The sequence below is a fragment of the Pan troglodytes genome, chromosome 10 (assembly GCF_028858775.2).
Source record: "Pan troglodytes isolate AG18354 chromosome 10, NHGRI_mPanTro3-v2.0_pri, whole genome shotgun sequence".
Classification (NCBI taxonomy): domain Eukaryota; kingdom Metazoa; phylum Chordata; class Mammalia; order Primates; family Hominidae; genus Pan; species Pan troglodytes.
The window spans coordinates 57,128,225-57,153,419 of NC_072408.2; the positions used below are offsets into that span (position 1 = coordinate 57,128,225).

Genomic DNA, 25,195 nt, shown 5'->3' on the forward strand with positions numbered 1-25,195 from the left:
ACCACTCCTATTCAACATAGTGTTGGAAGTTCTGGCCACAGCAATCAGGCAGGAGAAAGAAACAGTATTCAATTAGGAAAAGAGGAAGTCAAATGTCCCTGTTTGCAGATTACATGACTGTATATCTAGAAAACCTCATCGTCTTAACCCCAAATCTCCTTAAGCTGATAAGCAACTTCAGCTAAGTCTGAGGATTCAAAATCAATGTGCAAAAATCACAAGCATTCTTATACATCAATAACAGACAGAGAGCCAAATCATGAGTGAACTCCCATTCACAATTGCTTCTAAGAGAATAAAATACCTAGGAATCCAACTTACAAGGGATGTGAAGATTTATGTTTTAAAATGAATTCACAGTGGGATTTTTGTTTAGATCTATAGAAAAATATCCTTATATTTAAGTCTTCACACATTGACAATGCCCCTTTGAAGCCATTATTATCTAAACATATCCCTGGTGTTATGTTTCCTAAAGGTATAGAATAAGATATTACATATGTAGAAAGAGTCTACCATATTGTAGAGTCTACCTTATCTTATCTACTTTAGAGCACAAACTAATTCTGAATATATCATAGTAGAGACTAAATGAATCAAGCCATTGGAATGCATATGTTAAAATGTAAATTTTAATCTCCAAAATTAATTTCAGTATATATTGAGATTAGGGCTGCATTTTTATTTTCTAAGATAATAGTTTTCTTCAAAGAAACCAAAACAAACTTTTGGTGTCCCCTAATTAATTATATCAACTTTTAAAAAGTGAATAGGAAAAGGTATTTTATGGTTTTGAGGGGGTGAAAAAAATTATTAGAAAGCCTACTAAGTGACCCAAAGTCAGTAGAACCCAAAGGTAGAACCAACAGCCAGACATTATTTTTGCAGGACGGCAAGGATATTCCTTTCATTTTCATAGAATATTCAAAGATTTTTATAATGTGTTTTAGGAACAAGTTACCAACTATGCATATTTTAAAGAAGAGTTTCCACATGCAGATATTATACCGTCCAAGCAGCAGCTCACTCAACTTTTTAAATTATTAGATTTAATGTCTCTGGGGAACTCATTAATTCTGAAATTTTACTTCATAGTTTCCGGGAGCCTCATTTGGTTAAAAAAGTATATAACATATGCAGACTTCTAACAAAAAGTCTTTTATGAGGTGAACTATACTATTTCCATATTTTAATGCTTTGAGAACATTTATATTGTTAAAACCATTTTCATAAAGTAACACTCTTCAAAAACCGTATAAGACATTATTGAAGCCTATCACAAAATCTAAGAAGTTTGTTTCCCCATAAATCGTTTAAGAAAGTAATTTTAGGCTGGGCGTGGCAGCTCACGCCTGTAATCCAAGCACTTTGGGAAGCCAAGGCAGGCGATCTCTTGAGCCTAGGAGTTTGACACCAGCCTGGCCCACATGGCGAAACCCCATCTCTACGAAAAGACAGAAATTAGCTGGGTGTGGTGGTATGCACTTGTGGTCCCAGCTACTTGGGAGGCTGAGGCAGGAGGATCCCTTGGGTTGGAGAGTTGGAGGCTGCAGTGAACCAAGATCATGCCACTGCATTCCAGTATGGGCAACAGAGCAAGACCCTGTCTCAAAAAAAAAAAAGAAAAAAAAGAAGAAAAGAAAAATTTTAATTTTGAGAGGTGAGAAAAGTAATGATGTAAGAGTCCAAAGAGAACTTCATAAATACCGAATGGTAATAAGGAGTTATTACTTTTAAGTTAATATTAAAATGTGTACCCAATCCCCCGCTGGCTGAAAATTCTTTCAAATCTGAAAGATCTGAGTTGTCAAATAAAATCGATGTCAAGGATTACAGTACACTGTCAGCTTTAAATTCAAAATGTCACTAAAGTGGTAGGATGGTCTTTTAAAATTTCATAATGTACATTTTTTGACTAACAATCCCTTATCTATACAGCACAAAATAAAATCAAAATTTGTGAATTAGTTGATTTATTTGAGGCAAATCTTCTAGGCAAATTTGGTGGGAGCTGGGATAAGTGCTTTTGGGACTTGAATTATCTAAATTGTCTCTACATATTGATTGATTGAAAACGACAACAGCAACAATTTACATAACTTTGTACTGGGTAGACATATATTTTTGGGGTTTGTAAGACTATTAAATCTAAAATCCTGACATGATCAAAGGATGTTTTCCAAAATGCATTTTCCCCCCATGTTTGAAAGAATTTCAATAGCAAATTTACTTTAATCTCCTCCTCTTTGTGACTTACCCTTTGCAGTTGATCCTTGTTGCCCTTTTTGGAGTCCCTCAGTCTGTCAGGAAGATAATGAACAGTATGTAGACTGGTGGCCAAAGAAAGCATGGAAACTGGTAGCCGGCTCCACAAGCAAGAATGGCGAGGGAGCTAGAACACTTATGATGCCTGTTGGCAACTCTGGCACAACTATGGGAAGTGGTGTCCCGAAATACAGAGAGAGAGGATATGCCAGAGACAAAGAAGGGACTATTCGCCATTGAAAAGACCCTACCCTTGTGTAGCAGTGGACTCTAGAGTACAACTTGCCAACTTTTGCTACTTCACGCTGGGGGTTTTGTGTTGTATACGTGTGTGCAGGAGAGAGAGAGAGAGAGAATGAGTATGTGTTACTCCTGGCAGATTTTTTTTCTTTGTGCTTTCTTATCAAAATATGAACCTCGGTTCAAAAAGTTATGGACTCTCTGTGTTCCAGGTTTAATCTCTGTGAAAAAGTGAGAGAAATTAAGAAGAAATTATTATCTTTCAATGACATGTGGTAGTGATGGCTGACAGAGAAAAAACAAAGGTAGCAATATAATAGCAAATCTAGAGAGATGATTATATTGAACTTTACCTAATGAACTCAGGCAAATTTGAGTGAAAAAAGTAAAAAAATAGAAAGTACTAATCTATATTTAGCATTGGCCCAGAATTATCCCACTATGTAAATGAGTAGGCTATAAAAGTATATGCTACATAAAGTAAAATTTTTTGAACTACTGTGCTATATAGTTAAAGTAAAATTTTTTGAACTGCAAATTTATTTTGTCTTGTCTACTTATGACTGAAGTATACGTGTATATTTGTTCTTGAATAAAGTATGTTACTAGTATGTGGGAAAGTAGGTGATGGCATTTAATTGCATTTATTTAGCCATTGACCAATGACATAAAAAAAAAAGATACAAGAATACAGATTTAGTAGCACATTTTTTTTAACTTCAGTCTTTGTTCAGCATTGAATATGTCATCATTTTATAATAGTGCTGCTTTTTTGTTTTGCGTATAATAATGATAATTATTGTTGTTACTATTATTAATTCCCATTACTCTGAAAAAAATTACAACTTACTGGCTTATAGTTTAAACTTGAAACAGGACACTGAGTCACACAGACTTCCTTTTCTAGAGATTAGCGTTCAAGCTAAAAAATGAATTCAATCACATACAGAGACAAAGTATGTGAGTTACATAAGTATTTTAAAATCCGTGAAACTGGACAAGATTTTAACCTCAGACATGAGCACAGTAAAGTTTCTAATTTATATAATTCTAGATAAGTATCCAAGGTCATAACTGGATAAAGAAACTCCATTCTACTTTTTAATAGATTAAGTTACATTTGTGAAACTGTTGCTAGGTAAAAGTTATTTCCTGTTAAGAATTTTTTGTCTTAACTATCATATGCTTTCTATTTGTGTAGGCAAATTTTAATTTGAATGGGGAGCTTTTGTTTGACAATATTCTGGTGCATTCAGCTTGTTAGAAGCAATAGAAATAGAATTAAAGGTGTTTATATTTTAAAAGTATACTTCATGTGGAGTTAAAATTTAAATTATGTCTAATAGATACACATGCAATTTAAATGATCTAACATTATGAATATACTTAAAAATATGTATATATTCTGTTTTTTAAAAAAATAATTTGGTGTAACTAAATAGGCATACAATTTTGGCTTAAATGTGATAAATTATTATATATAACATATCCTTAACTATGGCTTATAGCACTTGCTTTACCAATGTAAACCACAATAAAAATATTATCTTCATCTTAGAAAATGTGATTTGTTCTAGTCTTCGTGTATCTTTGTGTGGATATAATCAAGAGGTGAAAATAAAATTAATAAAATATTCAATAATCATAATAGATGAAATATTAACATACTAAAATTTAGGATTATAGAAGTGTAATACACACACACACACACACACACACACACACACATACACCCAGCAGGGCAATAGAACTTATTATATATATGTATAAAAAGATAATTATATCTTTTAAAAATTCTATCTGTATTAGAAATGGATTAATGAGCAGGTGTGGCTAAGACTGATAAAATTAGCCTAGTTCTCCTGCTGAACTCTTAATTTATGAGAGTGGTTTTATCTGTGTATTTCCCTCTTGGAGGCCCAGAGTACTATCATAATCTACATAAAGAGCAAAGGAAATTTAACCCTTTTGAAATGATTTAAAATGTCAGCAAAGCTGGAGATAAATGATCACTTCTACATTGAATACATTGATACATATCTTATATATAATAATTTATACTATTAATAGTAAAAACATGAACCAGGACTTTATGAAGAAAAAATTATTTTTGCTCAAAATATGCTTATAGTTTGTGTTTACTGGGGCAATTAATTAAAAATCATGCTAGTTCTGCAGATTTAGACAGAGATCGGCTCATAATCTAGGAATACTGAAAGGTCATATTTCTTACCTTTTTAAGAAACTAGATTATCAGGATTTGAAGAAGTTAAAAGAAAAAAAAGGCTTGATTGTGTTGATGTTTTAACTACTTTCTTTAAGAATCAGTGAAGGTTGTTGATGTTATCGTGTAAGAAATCATTCTTAGATGCTGAGAAGTTTGTCAAACACTATGCCTACAACAAAAGCAAAGAAAGTTAGCAAAATCAGGGAGAGCTAATACATTGTTATCTGGACCTATGAAGATGGCTTTTTGTGGTGATAGGAAAACACAAGTCTCATGGTGCATTTTACTTGTAATCATGGAATTAAAGGCTTGGTTCCAGTCACCTCTGAAAAACTCTGCTGCCCTCTGCCCACAAATACAGATTTAAACCTCTTTTACTGTTTAAACAGTAAAAATGTCTGCAACCCATGCGTTTAATTAGGGTCATGATAACTACATTTCAGTCCAAGGGGTCTTTCATTTTCGTGACTGCTCCATTTTCAAACTCACTGTTTTCAAAAATCTTGATATGTGTTCCAGGACTTGAACAGAATTGCAAGACAGGGAAATGTGGGAAATCACTGCGCTGAAGTACAAATGAGAGACAAAAACTAAGGGTGTTGTTCCCCATGAGAAAAGATCATACCAATTTTGTTCCAAAATCCCTTCAGCATCCAAATTAGAGAAGTTGTCTTTCATATACAATTTGTTTACAAATTCTCATTTGAGATATCCTTTGATACATATCTGAAACATGTCACACTGCGGTGTACTCCAAAGGGGAGACATGCCTTGTGAATTAAGCATACCTGCATGAGAACAACACAAGCCACATGCGTGTGTAACTCCAAAATATTATGAGACAACACACATCCATTCATAAGCCTATTACTTCTTTACAAATTAATTTGATTAAAGCTTCTTTATTGACAAAATGTATAAGTGTCTGGAGTTACAGTCTTCATAATTAGATTGTATTCTAGAAGTGACTTTTTGATAAGTTAAACACCTTTCATAGAAAGAATCAAATGAATTCTCTGGTTGATGTTTGAAATAGAAAGTAGACATTACCTCCAATTTTAAGGTGAAGACTTAAGGACCCAGAGGTTGACTGACTGACTCAAGACAACATGGTGGTAGAGAAAGGGATGAGATGGGTTAGGTATGTATTTGCCATTGGTCCATATTATATGCAAAACTAGATAAATGTCAGGAAAATAAGCATTATCTATTGAAGGGTGGCCTTCAGGAAAATCTTCAGATGTGCCAAAAATGGCAATATTCTCTTTTTTCCATACCTTTGTTGTAATTACATGGGGACATTTTCATGGAAAATCATAGTTGTCTGCATTACTCTCAGAGTTATTTTAAGGAGATAGAGAAGGTTAATATGTTTAATATGATTGGCACTTGTGCCATTCTTTGGGGCTGAATATAATTGATGTGAGGCAAATTTGTTAATATCATTGGCAAGGTAAGATCACAGTATGACTGTGCTATTGCCCTAAGTGTGTTTGCAAAATTCAGCTGTGCCCATTGTGTAGCAGGTACGGAGGGAGATGCTGGGAATCCTGAGATGAAGTTAATACCTTTCTTGCCTTCAAAACATAGGTGAAGAGAGGAAATACATGAATTGATGGGTTTAATATAATATAGGAACTGTGATGAGAGATACTGGTTGTTTGCTTGTTTTATGTTTTTGAGAGCAAAAAAGAAGGGAATGAAGCAGAAAAGACTTCTTGGAGGATATCATAGCTGAGCTGTAGAGTAAAAGATAAGTGATATAAGGGAGTAATACCCCAAAAGTAGAGGGAGATGGATAAGTTTGTAAACTGTCCTACAGGTTTCAGGTATAAATGTGACTATGCATAATACCGTTTTCCCACTATTAATGGAGCATAGAAATGATCCTAATGAACAGATTTTATTCAACAGTTTAATCACTTTACTCAAGGACTTTTAGAGCCAAATTACTAGCTACAGTAGTAATCAATTTGCTCAAAATACCTGTTTAATTCATTCCCTCAGACTTTAAATAACACATACATGTAATAAAAGGTAGGGGAAAAATAGAGACGTAAACAGACACAAGCCAGATAAATGGCACTGGAGTAAACTTTATTTTGTAAATGCAGTCAGAGAGCTTGGAACTTATAACATAGAATAATTATTTTAGTTATAATTACATTAACAGGAAATAGCAAAACAGTATTATTGAATCACAAGGAAATTATTGGTTGTGATTTATTATCAAAGTATTTTTCGTCACGTTTCTCTGTATAGTGAGAATTGTTTCAATATTACAGTATTGAGCATCATGAACAGATAAAATATTAATGCACATTATATTTTTTCTTTTAATCTTAGTAGAATCTAGGAATAGTTGGTAATAGTGTAAAATATAATAAAAATCAGTGAAAAATACCTTTAATATTCTCTTTAGAGTAAGTATCTGTGATTTAATATATAGTATTTGAAGTCAGACAGGTTACAAAGGTTAGAAAGTATAAAAATATCCATGTATTAAAAGAGATCTGTAACAAAATTGGCCTGAGAATCTATCTGCTTATCTACCCAGATTCTTCAGATATATTCTTGAGACAATGCATCTTATAGCTTGGGTTGGCTATTTTATTTTTATCTCCATATACTGCCTTATGTTTATGACTTTTAGCAAATCCTCACTTCTGGATCATCTACTTCTCTAGATGCTGAATGGATGCAATAATATGTTTTCTTAGTCTTACAGAAATGTTATGTTGGAGGCTGAAATGCAATATGTGATCAACATACTTTCTCCTCTACAACACATGGATAGCATTGCATTTACATGACATGCAAATTCAGTGTTTTGTTCAAAATAATCATCTTGAACAAGATTTAGAAAGGAGGACTAATATTTTATTCATTGTTTCATTTATGTATGTTCTATCTTATTCTGAAAAGGATCCAAGGCAGCTTATAGAGATGCTTGTAATATGAGAGTAAACTAAATTGGCTGGGGACATTGAAACAAAGGAGTAATATAGGGTGAGAAATCTGAAAAGTCTGCAGAGGACAGTATGTCATGAAGACATGTCTTGCTAGAGACTTTAGCTGTAAGCTCTCTAACCACTAATGCAGAGGAGAAAGCTTTCTCCCTTTCATGATAAAAAAGGGTCCATTCAGAACAGAAAATATAAGTGGGCAGCACAAAAACACAGATTCCTAGTCCTGAGACCAAAGAGATTGTCGTAGACCTGTTGTTCACTGCTCAATTCTGTAGAGGCTTACAAATTTAACTAGAACAAAAGAGAACCAAATATCAAAGAACTGCTTCAAAGTTCCCCAATGACTTCAACACAGGCAAGTCAATGTGTAGTTTGGCAAACCTGACCATTGCAGTTGGGTCCGGATTTGTTATTCTGTCAGACTGACTTTATCCAGATGGAGGAGAAATTGGATTTACTCAAGACCAGTGAATTATCACTTCTTTCTGCCATGTTTTTGATAAGCATTGTGTGGCAGAAATTAAGTGTTAACAATTAAGAGTTGAACATTGGATTGAGATAATTAACCAAGCATGGGTAAGTTTAGCACAGTCAGAAAATGATCACAAGGGCTTAAGTGATTCAGGCATTTTTAAGGCCCCTATGTTAGGTTCCCACCACTGCTGTGGTGAGCTCTGTTTATATAAGCCTCCTCTACAACTATCGATATCAAAGCGTGTTTGAAGTGTTCTAATAGAACCTTTTATCTCAGTGGTTATTAAGATACTGAAACTTGCATAGCAATGGAGGAGGATGGATTCTAAAAAAAACCTTCATAATTCAGAAAATTTTAAGAGTGCAGTGAAATAAATCATGAGTATATACTTGCACTTTTGAAGGTCAAAGAGAATTATTTTATGTGTTCTGATTAAACCAATGTTACCGGATTTCATACGAATTGTACTAATCCAAAAGTAGTGTGTAACACTAAAGTGCTGTTTTGTGATTTTCCCTGGGTAACTTGAAAGTGAGTTCTAGAAGTTTGGGTTCATAAATAGGAATATATCAGAGCCTACAATTCTTTTTGCTATTAACATATTCATATTAATCTGCTTCTGAAATTTAAATCTAGAAGAGGTCAAGATGCTATTGATATAAAGAGTAATGTTTCACATAAAATACCATGATATATTAGTATATACAAGATAGTTTAGGGAAAATAAAGGACTGGATACCTAAGTAAGTTTTTTCTCAAATAAGTTCTTTAAAAACATTTTTTTATTGCAAACACTCTACTAAAATTAAGGGCAGATAGCATTTTTACCCCTCCACATCCTGTCTTTAAAAACTGGTATTTTCATTGGTTAAACACCACTTGTATGTTGCTTGTTACTGATTGCAAGGTCCATAAAAGTTTCATGGATTTTAAGCGATTCAGTTTTATGGCAAGGAATAGCTTGCATTTGCAAAACAAATTGGCAGAGCTTAAATTCTATTATACAAATGGCTACTGTGACATCCCTCATGTTTGTTATACTGCTTTCACTCCTACAATCCGTATCTTCTTCTAACATGCTACATTTCACCATTGCACTGAATACCAGCAGTTTGTACTTATTTCTCAGCAGTGTGTGTTCAACTTAGCACTGGCCATTAAATTAACTCAAAGGGGTAGAATATGAGTCTGCTCTGGATTGCTGAATGTTTAGCATGTTTTTGTAGTTGAAAGCTTTTTAGTTAGAACTAATACATGTTTACTCAATCCTTACCCCTCCTCACCTAAACTGAGAAGACACCTGAGAAGGTAGTGATGATTACTTCAAGGTGCAGAAATTCTGAATTAACATGTTGTTATTGATAAAATATTTATTAACTATTATAGAAAAAAAGTGTAGTGACTATTACACATATTAATATGTTATAACTTTTTAAAATAGCATCCTATTACACTCTGGCCATAGGAAAGTTTGAAGATTCTTAAATTATTATATTTTTAAAATATATATCCATAGATATGGACAATAATAAATTTATTAGTATAGTCTCTTTCATCCTAGTTAATTAATCATTTGAATAATAGATGATTTAACAGTTTTGAGAAATGTGTTATCAAAACTAGTATACCTGTTTGAAATGTTAATATTGGTGGAATAAATTAAACCTTTGAATATTAATGAAATTGTCCAGCATACATAATTTTAGATTAATGAACAATGTAATTATGTATTAGTCCTTTTAAATATTTTGTAAATTATTAATTTATATTCATAATAATATCAAGCATTTTTTTGATAATGATTAAACCTTTCTAAAAACTTTAAAATACAATTGACAAATATATGAAAGCCAATATTATGTACTTTTTTTCCTTTAATTTTAGTCATGATTTCATTGGAGAATTTACAACAAGCTATAGGGAACTTTCTAGAGGGCAGTCACAATTCAACGTATATGAGGTAAGAGGCATTTTATTTTACCATTGTTTTTTTCTAGAATAAATAAATCTGTGCTTTAAAAGTATGGATTCTGCAAAGCATAATTGCCAAAGGTTAACTAAGTATCAGTGTATGTAAGAATCTTTGAAGTTGTTGAGCAGACATTTTTAGATTCAATGATATTACTTCTTCAAGTCACATTTAAATGTTTTTGATTTTTAATTCTTGTGTATAAAGCATTTTACTTTAAAAATATGGATATGAGTTTATTGTTTCTTAAGCTTCAGCCTTTATGTTTTGCCTTTTTACCAACCTCCTCTTCCATCCCTTCCTAATAAAGAAGAAGATTAGCATTTTTGTGGTGTCAGTGTGGCGTTATAAAATGAGCTGTGGTCTGCATATATATCTGAGCACCTTCACTACCGTTTAGGTGGAGACTGAAGGGAATGACAAGGTAATATGCAGCCATTAAAGAAATCCAAGTTGTTAAAGCAGACACATTGTAGTTATTTCTGCCTAACACCACTGTGCCAGTTAATCACCAAATATGTATTGAGCATGTAGTATGTTCTAGCACTGTTATTCCTTGAGCTATGGCATCTGTACATTTCCTTTAACTTTAAAATTTAACGTACGTGGATACCAAAGGAGAATATCTCAGTATTTAATCAAGAATGGTAATACTTCCCTGCCAGGTTGATGCTAAAATTGGCCTCTGTTAAGTAGAGAGTGAGAAATCTCCTTCTACCACTTTATTCCAGCATTTATTTATTCATTCACAAAACAATTTTTAAAGTAGTTTCTATATTTTATGTTCTATGTTAGGCCCTGGGGATACAGAGGTGAATATAAATTTCAGTACCTAATGGGAAAGACAGATATAAAATATGTTTTGTGTAGATTGATATGTGCTCTATATAGTAGTATACTTAGTGCTCTATGAAATTATTACAGAGGGGCCAAACTCAGCTCAAGAAAATTTCTCAGTCAGAAAGAGACAAAGATTATGCATTAGTTTAGCTGGGTCTTTCAAGGAAAGAATATTAGGTTCTAAACAGGAAATAAATCATATAAGACAGGTTGTAATTACGTAAATACCTATTTTGTCTGCCTAACATCAAGGCTGAGGAAGAACCACACATGCACACTAGTTCTCCTTGTACTAGCATATAATACTCCAGAGATTAACCACTTTTAGTTTCTCTAGCTTTTGTAGCATTTTCTCATCATTGGTTTCAGTCAGTCCCCAGACTCTCTTGTCCAATAAAGCTTGCTAACTGACAAGACTGGTGCCACATCTGATGAGATGACAAAGAAGCTTAATAATGTTTATGTGTTCTTAAATACCCTGTAAGGCCATGACTTCAAATATAAATGTTTTCTTATTATGCATATTTTCAAAAGAAGAGATCAGTCTGAAGAAAATCTAGGAGACCATTATGAATTATGTACAAGTAATTTTAGGAGTTCAATGGACAATCTTTGGTCCAATACATTACAAACTTTATTATCTGCACTTGTGCAAGGGATTCAGGTTTATCAAGCAACCAAAAAAATTTCCAGCCATTAGTTCTTCATATAATTATTTCTGCCACTTTCTCTTTCTACTCTCTCTTTTTGGTACTACCATTCTACTTATGTTGTTATGCTTAATGGTGTCCCATGGCTCTCTTAGGCTCTGTTTTTTTGTTTTTGTTTGTTTGTTTGTTTTGTTTTGTTTTTCTTTTTTTGTTTCGTTCCTCAAACAGGAAAATCTCAGTTGACAAATCTTCAAAATTACTGATTATTTCTTCTGCCAGCTCAGATGTTCCGTCGAACCCTTCTGGTGAATTTTTCATTTCAGTTGTACTTTACAAGTTGAGAATTCTTGTTTGGCTCCTTTTTATGTAATTTTGATTCATTTTTGATATTTTCTGTTAGGTAAGGAACTGTTTCATACTTTCATCCTTTACGCATGATTTCCTTCTTTCAATATATTTGTAATAGCTGATTTAAAGATTTTGTTTAATAAATCCCATATCTGCAAGTCCCCAGGGACAATTTCTGTCGACTTCTTTCTTCTATGTATAGAAAAGTGTGGGCTATACTTTCCTGTTTCTTTGCATATCTTATTTTTGTTGTTGTTGAATGCTGGAAACTTTAAATAATATAATGCAGCACATTGGAAATCAGATTCTCCAGCTTCTCCAAAGTTTGTGTTTTTTGCTCTTTGTTCAGTGATTTTCATGGACTAATTCTATAAAATTGTTATTCTTTGTCATGTGGGCTGCTGAAGTCTTTGCTTGGTTAGCTCCGTGATCAGCAGATGTTTTGACAGAGATTTGTATACACTTGGGCACTCCTTATATGCTCCAACAATGTAAAATCCTGCCTTAGCTTTCACTTGTTGTTTGAGCAGAGACTTGAGGTTGGACGGAGATAAGAATTCCCTAGATCTTTCTTGGGCATGTGTACACCCCTTCAAAGGGCATGGGCTTCTAGATTTCCAGCAATATGCCAGAGCTTTTAAAAGCCCCCGATAAACATCTCATTCTCTAGATCTTCCTTTTTGGTTTTTGAGTTAGCCTCTTACTTGCCTCAGATTATATCATCACCTCCAGCAGATACGCTGTTAAACACCTGCAACTGACTACTTTCAACAAATGCCCTGGAGATAGGGCATTTCCCTCTGAGCAGGCTTTGAGTTAAGTCAAATAATGACAAGCCCAAGCCCTATGAATGGAGCTTTTCCAGAAAGCTTCCATATAAGTCAGTTAATGACAATTCTCTAGAAAAGACACATTTTTTTTGTTTTGTTTTTAATTGACACATGTTAATTGTAAATATTAATGGTGTACAGTGTGGTGTTTCAATACATATATACATTGTGTAATGATCAAATCAGGATAATTACCATATTCATTACCTGAAACACTTTTTGAAGAACTTTATACCCATTCTGTCCCCTCCAGTGGCTTTTAAACTGTTGGTTTACACAGCCACTGTAGTTGCTAGGCTGATGGTTTTCAATGCTGCTACATACAGAGCTGGGAAAAGTAGGACTGCAGTAAAGCAAGTTAAAATGACATAGTGAGATTTACTCTTTTTCTTGAATGAGTGATCACTGATTTTTGCAAGCCTTTGATTAATTTCCAGATTCATGAAAAAACTTGATTTTGACAATTTTTGCTAGTGTTCTCATTGTCTTTATGGACAAGCAACTTTGCAGAGGGCCTTACTCTATCATTCTAAAGTGACTTCCCTAGTCCATTATTTAGTTTTAGAAGTGACGGATGCTACTCTATTTATATATTACATAACTTTATTATTGTTATATCAGATGTATTATTGGCAATTGAAATGGCCCTATATGATTATATGAAAACATCTTTATGCAATTAAATTTAATTATGTAATTTAAAACCAAATCATGAGGTAATTTTTCTGTGACAATAGTGCATTATGATGTGCTGACAGCAAAAAGACTCATATGAACTGAAAGATGCTTATGAAATTCTACTAAAAAGTTACTCCTAAAATTTAGGAAAAACCTCTTCTAAACCGAAGGCATAATGCTAGATTAATGATTTGTAGGTGGAAAAATGCTGAAATATGGTTTTTCGAGAAAAATGTATCACTGAACTTTTTATTTTCAAACTTTTGATTGAATTAATTTTATTCATTGATTTCCTATATATTGTTCAGAGTGCCTGTTCCTCAAATTATCTGGAAGAATTGCGGAATTCTTCAAACCTCAAGATCAAACATTACCTTTCTCCTCCAAACAACCTGCTCCATATTTAATAGAATAACCATTGAACCATCTGAAAAATTTGTGATCTTGCCAGTGATGCCCAACATCCTTACTGGTGCATGTTTTCCTGTAGAATGTGTTCAATTAGGGCTTTCTGAAATACACAATAAATAATACGTGGAATGAATGAATGGATGACCAATTTCTCCTTTAGATTTTCTACTTAAATCTGAAAAACGTACTTTATTCTGTTGTCTTAATTTTTGTTTTTTTTTTGGTGAGCCGTTTTTAATGGGGCTTCCTTATTTAATGATTCATTACTTCTTGCATAGAAAATTTAAAAATAGGACCGTAACTGTTGCCTTCATTTTCTCCCCTTACAACTCTATCCTGTAGACCAGGGGTCCCCAACCCTCAGGACACAGACTAGTACAGGCCTGTGGACTTTTAGGAACTGGGCTACACAGCATGAGGTGAGCCGCAAGCAAGGGAGCATTACTGCCTGAGCTCTGCCTCCTGTGTGCTCCTTATAAGAATCTAATGCCTGATGATCTGAGGTAGAACAGTATCATCCCGAAACCATCCACCCCACCCTCATCTGTGGGGAAACTGTCTTCCATGAAACCAGACCCTGGTGCCAAAAAGGTTGAGGACTGCTGCTGTAGACCTATTATATCATTCTCCTATTTAAACATCAACTAAATAACACCCAAACTCCCTGGCCAAGATTAAGGATCTCCTTAACATGCCTCAGCTTATTTTTTCAGATTCACTTCTGATCCGGTTGTGTGGGCTCTCTGCCCCAGCCAACCTGGGTCAGTTGCTTTTTCTTCTTTCTAGAATGGTGTGTTTATTTATTTTAAATTGAAGCCCTAGTTTAAGTTAATAAATTGTGGTTCAAATAATACTTATTCATAAACCATTTCATCTTTTTTTCCCTGTCAAAGGCTTTCTCCATATTTTGGATTGAGATGATCTGAAGAAGTCTCTCCTCAGGCAATTATGTATTACGTTTATCCCATTAGATCGGCAGGTCTTATTTATCTTAATATTCCCTATATCCCCTAATGTCTTATGAAATATAGAAGTGCAATCTTATTTACTCATGGATCAAATAGTCAAAAGGCCAATCTTATGTCTACAAAGCAGACCTTTACCAATTATTATGTAGCATGGGAAACTGGTGGAAATTACTAACATTATAAAGCAATAGTGAGGTCAATAGATCCTTTAAATATTCACACATTGGATGATTTGCTATGTTAGTGTATTTTATTTTTAAAGTTATGTCACTTGAATATTCTTTAACAACCCATCATTTTTCTATAAAGCAATCATTAGTTAGGACATTAGATGTTAAAGGTCTCTATCATATCAAGAACGTGACCATAGTTAAGGGTAATCAATATGTACAGGTGAGAAGAATATTACAGACAAAACATTTTTAAAAGATAGTCACTATTAACTTTTGCAGAGAAGTTTTGACTGAATGACTGTCCAAAGTCATACTGAAAGCATTTGTAAATGAATACATGCATAAGAAGTGAAGGCAGCAGGTTAAACTTCACATTTTAAAAAATTCAATATAAAACTTCGGTATAAAACCTAACACATTTTAATTGTTTTATCTGCTTTTTAAGGTGGTGAATCCCAAAAAGAAAGGAAAAAAGAAAAAATATACTAATTCTGGAACAGTAAGTCAAATTTTATGTTATTTATTAAAGATTAAAATAAATGAATAAGCATATATGTAGATGGCATCTTTAATCCTACTGGAAGCAATTAAAAAAACTGAGCTGTGTTTCACTCAGGGTTTTAATATGAAGGAACACAATAGAAAAATCAACTTCTCAGGGGACAGATTGTAATCAAGAATACCTTATAGAAGGTAGTGACTTGGCTTCTTGTAGATTATCCTAGGGGCTGCAAGGCCTCTGAGAGAGGCTGAAGTTTTGTTATGAACTCTTCATTCAGTGGAATCCAAGTATAATGAATCAGGCAGATGTAAAAAACACAAATGGTAGTAAGAAATACTATACTCTTTATAGGCTATACTTAACAAGTAAGACTCGTTTCGTGGGATGTGTATGTGCTCAGTAAAATTGACAACTCTGTGGGAATGGTGTACTAAATCAGTACAGAAGGCAAAGATGTATCAAAAAATATAAAAAAATCAATATCATCCTATTTTAAGAAAAAATACTGCAGAGTTTTTTCTTAAGGTAAACTTTTTTGGGCAGTAGCAAAATCTAACTTTTCCCTCAATTTTCTTTTAAAGATCTCTATAAAGCAAGACAGTTAAAATATTAGATGAGCTCGTTACAGAATCCTGACTGAAAACACACATTTCCTCTTGAAGGCTTTGCTCACTGATTTTGGTTTTTTGGTTTTAACCATTTTCCAATTCCCTTTCATCTTTCCTTTTATCTAAAATGGGAAGTAACACAATGTCCTTGTAGATAATTTTCATGCTGGTCTTCAAAGGAAGTAAACTGGTCATAGAAAGACATTGGTTAATTTTTTTGGTCCCTTTCCTTCAGACGATTTAAAATGTAAGAACAATCAGTCCTAGCAGATGTTAATAAAAAATAATATCTTTAGTGAGTTTCAAAATGCAAAGAAATATGATTTTCTCTCTAATAGTTAGAAAAGTCTATTTGGGGGTCACAAACAACTAGAAGGTAATTCTGTCTTTTTCTTTTTCAGGTAACTTTACTCTCTTTCTTGGTAGAAACAGAAGTTTCATTCCTTGACTACATTAAGGGAGGGTAAGTAATTCTCTCAAATTGTTTCGTTGCTTAGGCATTTCCTAAAATTTGTGTAACAAGCGCTACCATGAGGTACCTGGCACTGAAATGATCACCTTTATTATATTTTGATGGCAAGCCTATTAGACTTCTGTTTCAGATATAAAGAAAAAACGTACATACCTAGAGCTATTACTTTTGGGGCAAATTGTAACTTTAACCAAAAGAAAATATTGTATGATTAATAGTTGTAGATATGGCTATTATGTTCACTTTCATAGGATGTTTTTGTTTGCCTAATACATAGGACATTTTACATGTACTATTTATTATTTGTAATATAGGTGAAAAGCTTCAGGGCCTGATTTAAATGTATATACTAGGTTAAGAATATTAAAGGAATGTGCCTTGTCATAAAATCAGAATGCAGAAATGGATGGTGTAGTCATTTAGTTGGTCCCACAGCTCTCAGACAGGAATACATTTCAGGAAAAAAAAAATAGTTGCAACCAATTTTGAAATTTTTCAAAACCCAGACAGATCCTGTGTTGGTAATGTACTATAAGTTCTTACACCCTCGTAAATAGGGAAGTATTTTCAATTTTGCTTCTCATTTTAACCTATTTCTTCCTTTTCTTAACCTTACCAAGCATCCCCTGTATTAGTCTGTTCTCACACTGCTATAAAGAAACTACCCCAAACTGGGTAATTTATAAAGGAAAGAGGTTTAATTGACTCACAGTTCCTCACGTCTGGGGAGGCCTTAGGAGACTTATAATCATGGCGGATGACCGATGGCACAGGGGAAGCAAGGCATGTCTTACATGGCAGCAGGCGAGAGAGTGCATGTGAAGGAGGACCTGTCAAACACTTGTAAAACCATCAGATCTCATGAGAACTCACTTACTATCATGAGAACAGCATGGGGGAAACTGCCCCCATGATCCAATCACCTCCCACCAAATCCCTCCCTCGACACAGGGGGATTGTGGGGATTACAATTTGAGATGAGATTTGGGTGAGGACACAGAGCCAGACCATATCATCCCCAGAGATTTAAAAAAAGCATTGGTTGTCTTGCAGTATAAAATGTCTACATATTCTATTTTCCTTCACCTTGTATTTTCAATACGCAAAAGTGGAGTGAAGCAAATTTGAATGTGTTTAGTAACTTCATGATGAATAACAGTCAGAGATATCACTCACGTAAACCTCTTCCTAATTATGATTCAGCAACAGCCCCCTGCCACCCCATAAAGACACTGATAGAATGTCCTCAGGTTGAAGAAGGGGTTGAGGGAGTGGGGGGACCAAGGGAACAAAGATAGCTTCACAAAACCCAGAGAGCTTGCCTCTTGTTGCTCTTAATTAAGGATACAAAGCAAACAAACAAGCGAAATACCTACTTAAATGAGTACTCTTTGCTATATATGGGCATCCAAAATGCAAAGTGGCTGCATAGACTAAGAAGCAACAGTGGTTGTTTCAATAAAGTTAAAGTACAAAGTAGAAAAAAAAGTTTGCCACTTAGTATTCCAATGTCTTTGCCTATTTTTATTTTCAGAAGATAGAAAAATAGAATGTTGAATTTGTCATAAAAATATATTTTATTCCTGTAAAAACTCCTTAGTAGTTGTAGGTAATAGTGTTACAGGATCTTTGGGGTGTCACTTTTTCTGGCCTGAAACCTCTGGCCGGTGGCACCTTTTCCTGAGTTTGCTAGGGCCTGCTGGGCTCGTTCCATCCGCTTGGCCTAGCAGGCTGCACTTTTCTCATGCTACCAGCCTGGATCCCACGCCTGCCAAGGGTGAATCAGGTATGGAGTGGTGAGGGGTGTGTGAGCGTGAGATCCAGCCACTGTGCAGTCAGACATGCTGGCTGCTGCAGCAGGGTGGGCAGCTCAGGGTGCTGGCATAGGTACCAGCTCTCCGCAAGACTATGGCTGGACCAGACGCACCACAAGCAGCTTCCCTGGCTGGCACTGGGGAATTCAGTGGCACCCGAAAGCTTGAAGATGCTAGGCACTGCAGGACACCAAAAAGGAAGTCACATCCCTGGCTCAGGGAGCTCCCAGGTCTGGGCTTCCCCAGGGGCCACAGCTATTCTCTCCTTCTCTATGCCTGCAACATGGTGAGCAATGGGCAGGTTTCAGCCCTGTTTGTGTTGTAGTTTGTTTAGTTCTGCCAGTTGGCAGGTCCCAAGTTCTTCTCCTATATCCAGGAAGAATGAGGTATGCAGAAAATGAAGGGTGAGCCAAGATGAAGAGGAGTTTTATTGAGCAATAGAACTGCTTACAGGAGACCCTCAGGGGGTAGCTCCTTTTTGCAGCCAGGGTGCCCCTAGTGTTTAGCTCCTAGCAGAGAGGGGACCCTGGAGTGGGAAGCTCCTCTCTGCAGGCAGGTTGTCCTATCATCTTCCCAGATCTCCCAGATAGGAGGCCTTGGAATGGGTTGCTCTTCTCTGCAGGCAGGCCCTCTCATCATCTCCCCAGCTCCTAGCAGACAGAAGGCCCTGGAGTGGGTTGCTCCTTTCTGCAGCTGGCAGTCCTGATGTCCCTGCAAGTCTCTAAAGTGCTCAGCAGAAAGGAGGCCCTAGAGTGGGTAGCCCCTTTCTGCTGCTGGTCAACCCCATCCTTACCAGGCATCCATCCCGTCGGCCCAGGAATCTGTCTGCCTCCTGCTGCTCTTCTTGGCACCTGGGCTCGGCACTGACTTTGCTCCAAGATTAGAGCGGAAGCCAACAGCAGGGAGAAGCCAGGCAGTGGGAGTAGGCACTTCTGAGCCTGTGAGGGCAGGAGCTCTTCCTGGGCCCCCAAGGGTACAGGGATGCCTGAGTTTGCAGCTGTGGTTTGGGCAACTGCAGCTGTGTGGGGAAATGCGAGGGGGCAGCTCCTGCCTGCTCCATGGAGCAGGAGTGGCCTGGGAGGTCTGAGTCTGTAGCCATGGCTTGGATGACTGCAGTGCACCTGGGGAGCTCCTACCCCAACTCGGAAAAGGCAGAGCTCCCACTTGTCCCTGGCTCCCACACGCTCCCCGGAGCATGCAGCCCCGGCTGTGCCTCCTTGCTGCAGCCAGCGTGATGGCAGCGTAAGGCTGTCTGGAGCAGCTGCTGCCATCAATAGTTGATAAAGAAATAAGGTAAGTAAATGGATATCCCTTAGCACCTTCTTTATAACTTAAAAAAAATTACTTGATATATCTGGTTATATTTTGCATGTAGAAATACTGAATTGTGGTATTGAAATGTTATAAACTTCTTTCAGTTTTTGTCTTGTTTTTTTGTTTTGCTTTATGAGCATGTGAAGAGTATGTATGTGTATATATAACAGATATCCAGTACGTTCGGTCAGCGGTGCAAATCTAGCAGTATTTGGGTGTGAGTCTATCAGTATAAAACATTCTCAGAATCTGGTACCAATAAATCACATTTATTGTTTGCTCTCATTTTCCTGCTGAAAATTCTTAGGGCTAATCAGAGCAAATGGCATTCTATAGTACCTAAAGCAATGACAGTCTTAACTCTATCACACTTGTCATATTTTTCTGTTGCTTACAAACCTTAGGATTCTTTTCCTTAGCTACACACTTCCTACTTATAGCACTGCCTGTGCAGGAAGAAATGCTAGTTATTCTATAAGTGGAGCCCCACCTTATGGGGTACAGTTTGCCCCAATCCTGGCTTCTTGAGGCTTTTATAAGAACCCAGTTCTGGGGAGGTGGAGCTTGCAGTGAGCCGAGATCGCACCACTGCACTCCAGCCTGGGCGACAGCAAGACTCTGTCTCAAAAAAAAGAACCCAGTTCTGATTTACAAATGGGACCTGGGGAAATATAGTTTAAGTTTCACAACATGATTAATCTAACTAGACCTAAGATAATTTCTATAAAACTTTATTATTTGTAAAGGACATGAAAAAATATTATTTGCATATATTCCATTATTTTTATACAAAGATATATTATAAATGTATGTAATATCCTTAAAATATATTACAGTTATGCATTTAACTATTATTCACTACAATATAATGTTTATAAGTAAAATACAGGGGCATTAACTTATTCTTTTGGATAGTGGAATCCAAATCAACAAGCAATAATAATCATTGTATTATGTATCTTTAAATGTATTTATATATCTTTGCCCTGAAGGACTTCTTAAGAGCAATTGGCACAATTTCTTTCTTTCTTTTTTTTTGTTTTTTTTCCTGAGACAGTCTTAACTCTGTTGCCCAGGCTGGCGACACTGCAACCTCTGCCTCCTGGGTTCAAGCAATCCTCATGCCTCAACCTCCTGAGTAGCTGGGATTACAGGCATATGCCACCACGCCCAGCTAATTTTTGCATTTTTAGTAGAGAGGGGTTTCGTTATATTGGCCATGCTGGTCTTGAACTCCTGGCCTCGAGTGATCTGCCCTTCTCGGCCTCCCAAAGGGCTGGAATCACAGGAATGAGCCACCACACCCAGCCAAATTGGGCACAAATTTAAAATTTGACTTTTATTAATGATATGGTAAAGAGATCTAGCTTGGTCATGACACCCTTGTGTTATACAGTGACAGGCAAATCATTTAAAATATCTAAACTGTAGTTTCCTGTAGTTCACATGAATGGGATATTCTGAAGTCCATTTGTAAAAGGATATAATTCAATTCAATCTTCCAGCTCTTCCATGACCTTAATGACATCTTATTTATTTTTTCTTCACTCTGAAATAATTGTTTGCATTTTTACAGAAGGCTTACTCTAACCTATCAACTTACTCTCAGGTGTAATTTGTGTATGATAATAGCTAGCATCTGCTATTACTATTTTTTTATAATCATGGGATCACACTATGTGCAATACACTGCATTGTATGTTTTGTTCATTAAATGTATTGTGTGTATATGCTAGTATGTCACTACTACCTTTTTGTAAACAGTTTTCCATTATATGATTGTACATCATTTAATTTAAAAATTTCCTGTTAATACATGCTTTAGTGACATACATTTTTTATTATAAACAAAGCTGCAATGTAAATGCATGGTACATGGCATTTTATGCATTTCATTAGTGCATTTGTGTATAGATATGCAAGCATATCTGTAGAGTTCCTTCCTAGAAATAATGTTATTGGATTTAATGATATACGTATTTCACAATTTGTTAGATATTTCTAAATTGTATTGCTAAAATACTCTAAGAATTTATATTCCCCAAATCTGTGCAGGATGTTTACCATATCCTTACCCTTTCTGAATAGTGCCCCTCCTTTTTCATTTTCACTAATTTAATAGATATAAGCCCTTGTCAGTTTTCACCTGTAAAACCTTTTTATCAGCTATTTTCATGTTTCCTGTAAAAGCTCATGTCAAACCAGCTGTGTCTTTGGAAACAGACCTTTCAGAACTTTTTGTCTTCTCCTGCTTCTTCCCCGACTTCCACCATAAAGGATTGTGTATTTTCAACTAAAGAAAAAACACAGAAAGGTAGTTTGGAGCTATATTCCTTTTTTAACAAGTCAGCTAAACTTCTGCAATATTCACACCTTGGTCTTTGATCCTGCTCATCTTCAGCATGCCTCAGGGGAGACTCTTCTTAAGTTAGCCCATCTGGCCATTATGCCCTCTGATGACACTGCAAAAGAATAAAATAAACAAAAACCTTGGGCTATCATCAACCAAACCACCCAAACTAATGCATTAGAGGGCATATTTATTAATACATTTGAAGATTTGTGGAATTATCAAACTTAGCTTTTTTTTTTAAAGATGCCCTTCCATAATACATAATAAGTATGATATTTCAAGGTAATTGGAACAAATTGCTGAATTTAATTTGGTTTTTATAATGAATCACAGTAACTCCTCACTTTTAACTTAAAATACTAAGATAAGAGCACTGATTGCTGCATTTGTGGATGGTTTTGTTGCTGGCTTAAGGTGGCATCATCAATTCAGGGAACTTTTTTTTTCTGACTTCAAGGCTTATTTCTTTATAGTTTTTTGGGGGGTACAGGTGGATTTTGTTTGCATGGATAAGTTCTTTAGTGGTGATTTTTTAGATTTTAGTGCACTTGTCACCTGAGCAATATACACTGTATCCAATATGTAGTCTTTAATCCCTCACCACCCTCCCAAACTTCACCCCTCAAATCCCCAAAGTCCGTTGTATCACTCTTATGCCTTTGTGTTACCATAGCTTACCTTCTGCGTATAAGTGAGAACAAGATATTTGGTTTCGCATTCCAGAGTTACTTTACTTAGAATAAATACCTCCACCTGCGCCCAATTTGCTGCAAAAGACATTATTTTGTTCCTTTTAATGACTGAGTAGTATTCCATGGTGTATATATATGTGTGTATATATATATATATATATATCACACTTTCTTTGTTTACTTGTTGGTCGATGGGCACATAGGTTGGTTACATGTATTTATAATTACAAATTGTGCTGCTATAAACATGTATGTGCAAGTGTTTTTTTCATATAATGGCTTCTTTTCCTCTGGGTAGATACCCAGTAGTGGGATTGCTGAATGAAATGGTGGTTCTACTTTTAGTTCTTTAAGGAATCTCCATACTGTTTTCCATAGTGGTTGTACTAATTTGCATTCCCACCAGCAGTGTAAAAGTGTTCCTTTTTCACCACATCCATGCTAACATCTATTGTTTTTTGACTTTTTAATTATGGCTGTTCTTGCAGGAATAAGGTGGTATCTCATCGTGGTTTTAATTTGCATTTCTCTGATAATTAGTGATGTTGAGCATTTTTTCATATGTTTGTTGACTGTTTGGATATCTTATTTTGAGAACAGTCTATTCATGTCCTTCCTCACTTTTTGATGGGGTCATCGTTTTTTTCTTGCTGATTGGTTTGCATTCCTTGTAGATTCTGGACACCAGTCCTTTGTCAGATTCATTGTTTGCATATATTTTCTCCCACTGTGTGGGTTGTCTGTTCACTCTGCTGATTATTTCTTTGGCTGTACAGAAGCTTTTTGGTTTAATTAGGTCTGATTTGTTTACTTTTGTTTTTGTTGCATTTGGTTTTGGGTTCTTAGTCATGAATTCTTTGCCTAAGCCAATGTCCAGAGAGTTTTTCTGATGTTATCTTCTAGAATTCTTATGGTTCAGGTCTTCAATTTAAGTCTTTGATCCATCTTGAGTTGATTTTTGTATTAGGTGAGAAATGGAGATTCAGTTCCATTCTTCTACATGTGGCTTGCCAGTTTTCCCAGTATCATTTATTGAATAGGGTGTTCTTTCCCCAGTTTTTATTTTTGTGCGCTCTCAAAGATCAGTTAGTTGTATTTGGCTTTACACCTCGGTTCTGTGTTCTGTTCCTTGATCTATGTGCCTACATTTTACCAGTACCATACTGCTTTAGTAACTATAGCCTTGCAGTATAATCTGAAGTTGGGTGATGTGATGCCTCCAGATTTGTTCTTTTTGCTTAGTGTTTATTTAACTATGTGAGCTCTCTCTTTGGTTCCATATGATTTTTAGGATAGTGTTTACTCATTCTGTCAAGAATGATGCTGGTATTAATGGGAATTGCATTTGAGTCTGTAGAATGCTTTGGGCAGTATGGTCATTTCACAATATTGATTCTTTCCATCCATGAGCATGGGATGTGTTTCCATTTGTTTGTGTCATCTATGATTTCTTTCAGCAGTGTTTTGTAGTTTTTCCTGTGGAGATCTTTTACTTCCTTGCTGAAGTATATTCCTAGGTATTTTCTTTTCTTTCTCTTTTGCAGCTGTTGTAAAAGGGATTGAGTTCTCGATTTGATTCTCAGCTTGTCACTGTTAGTGTACAGCAGTGCTACTGAGTTGTGTACATTGATTTTGTAACCTGAGACTTTACTGAATTCGTTTATCAGATCCAGGAGCTTTTTAGATGAGTTTTTAGGGATTTCTAGATATACAGTCATATCACTGGCAAACAGCAACAGGTTGACATCCTCTCTTCCAATTTAGATGCACTTTATTTCTTTCTCTTGTCTGATTGTGCTGGGTAGGACTTCCAATACTATGTTGAATAGAAGTGGTGAAAGTGGGCATCATTGTCTTGATCCAATTCTCAGGGGGAATGCTTTCAACTTTTCTCCATTCAGTATGCTTTTGGCTGTGGGCTTGTCATATATGGCTTTTATTACTTTGAGGTAAGTCCTTTGCATGCTTATTTTGTTGAGGGATTTTTATCATAAAGCAATGCTAGATTTCATTAAATGCCTTTTCTGCCTCTATTGAGATGATCGTATGTTTTCTAAATTCTGTTTATGTGATGTATCACATTTATTGAATTGCGTATGTTAAACTATCCCTGCATCAATTTAGGGGCCTAATTATCATAACCTTTCCACTGCCGGGTTATGCTCATGTTGAATCTGAATTGACAAGTAAAGCTTGACGTCATCAAAAGGGTGAAAAATTACAATGTAAGATATCATTAACAACAATTATATTGATTCTCTAGCTAGCTCTGCTTAATCCAAATACTTAGTTCAGTTTTCTTGAATTTATTTTGTCCTCTACATTAATTTTATAAAACATTTCTCTTAGAACAGATGCAAGGGAGCACAGGGATAGAGAAAGAGTGTGAAACAGGCA

At 35.4% G+C, this 25,195-nt stretch overlaps 1 protein-coding gene across 4 annotated transcripts in view; it reads left to right on the plus strand.

Annotated features, from left to right (window-relative positions):
* Positions 1 to 25,195, plus strand: part of CPNE8 (copine 8) — a 258,415-nt gene that overhangs the window by 168,804 nt on the left and 64,416 nt on the right. For all 4 annotated transcript variants that reach the window (XM_016923660.4, XM_001168902.7, XM_016923658.4 and 1 more), the window contains exons 11-13: positions 10,061 to 10,136; positions 15,489 to 15,542; positions 16,555 to 16,616. In XM_016923660.4, the coding sequence (XP_016779149.1) occupies positions 10,061 to 10,136; positions 15,489 to 15,542; positions 16,555 to 16,616 (192 nt within the window). The remainder of the gene's footprint in view (positions 1 to 10,060; positions 10,137 to 15,488; positions 15,543 to 16,554; positions 16,617 to 25,195) is intronic.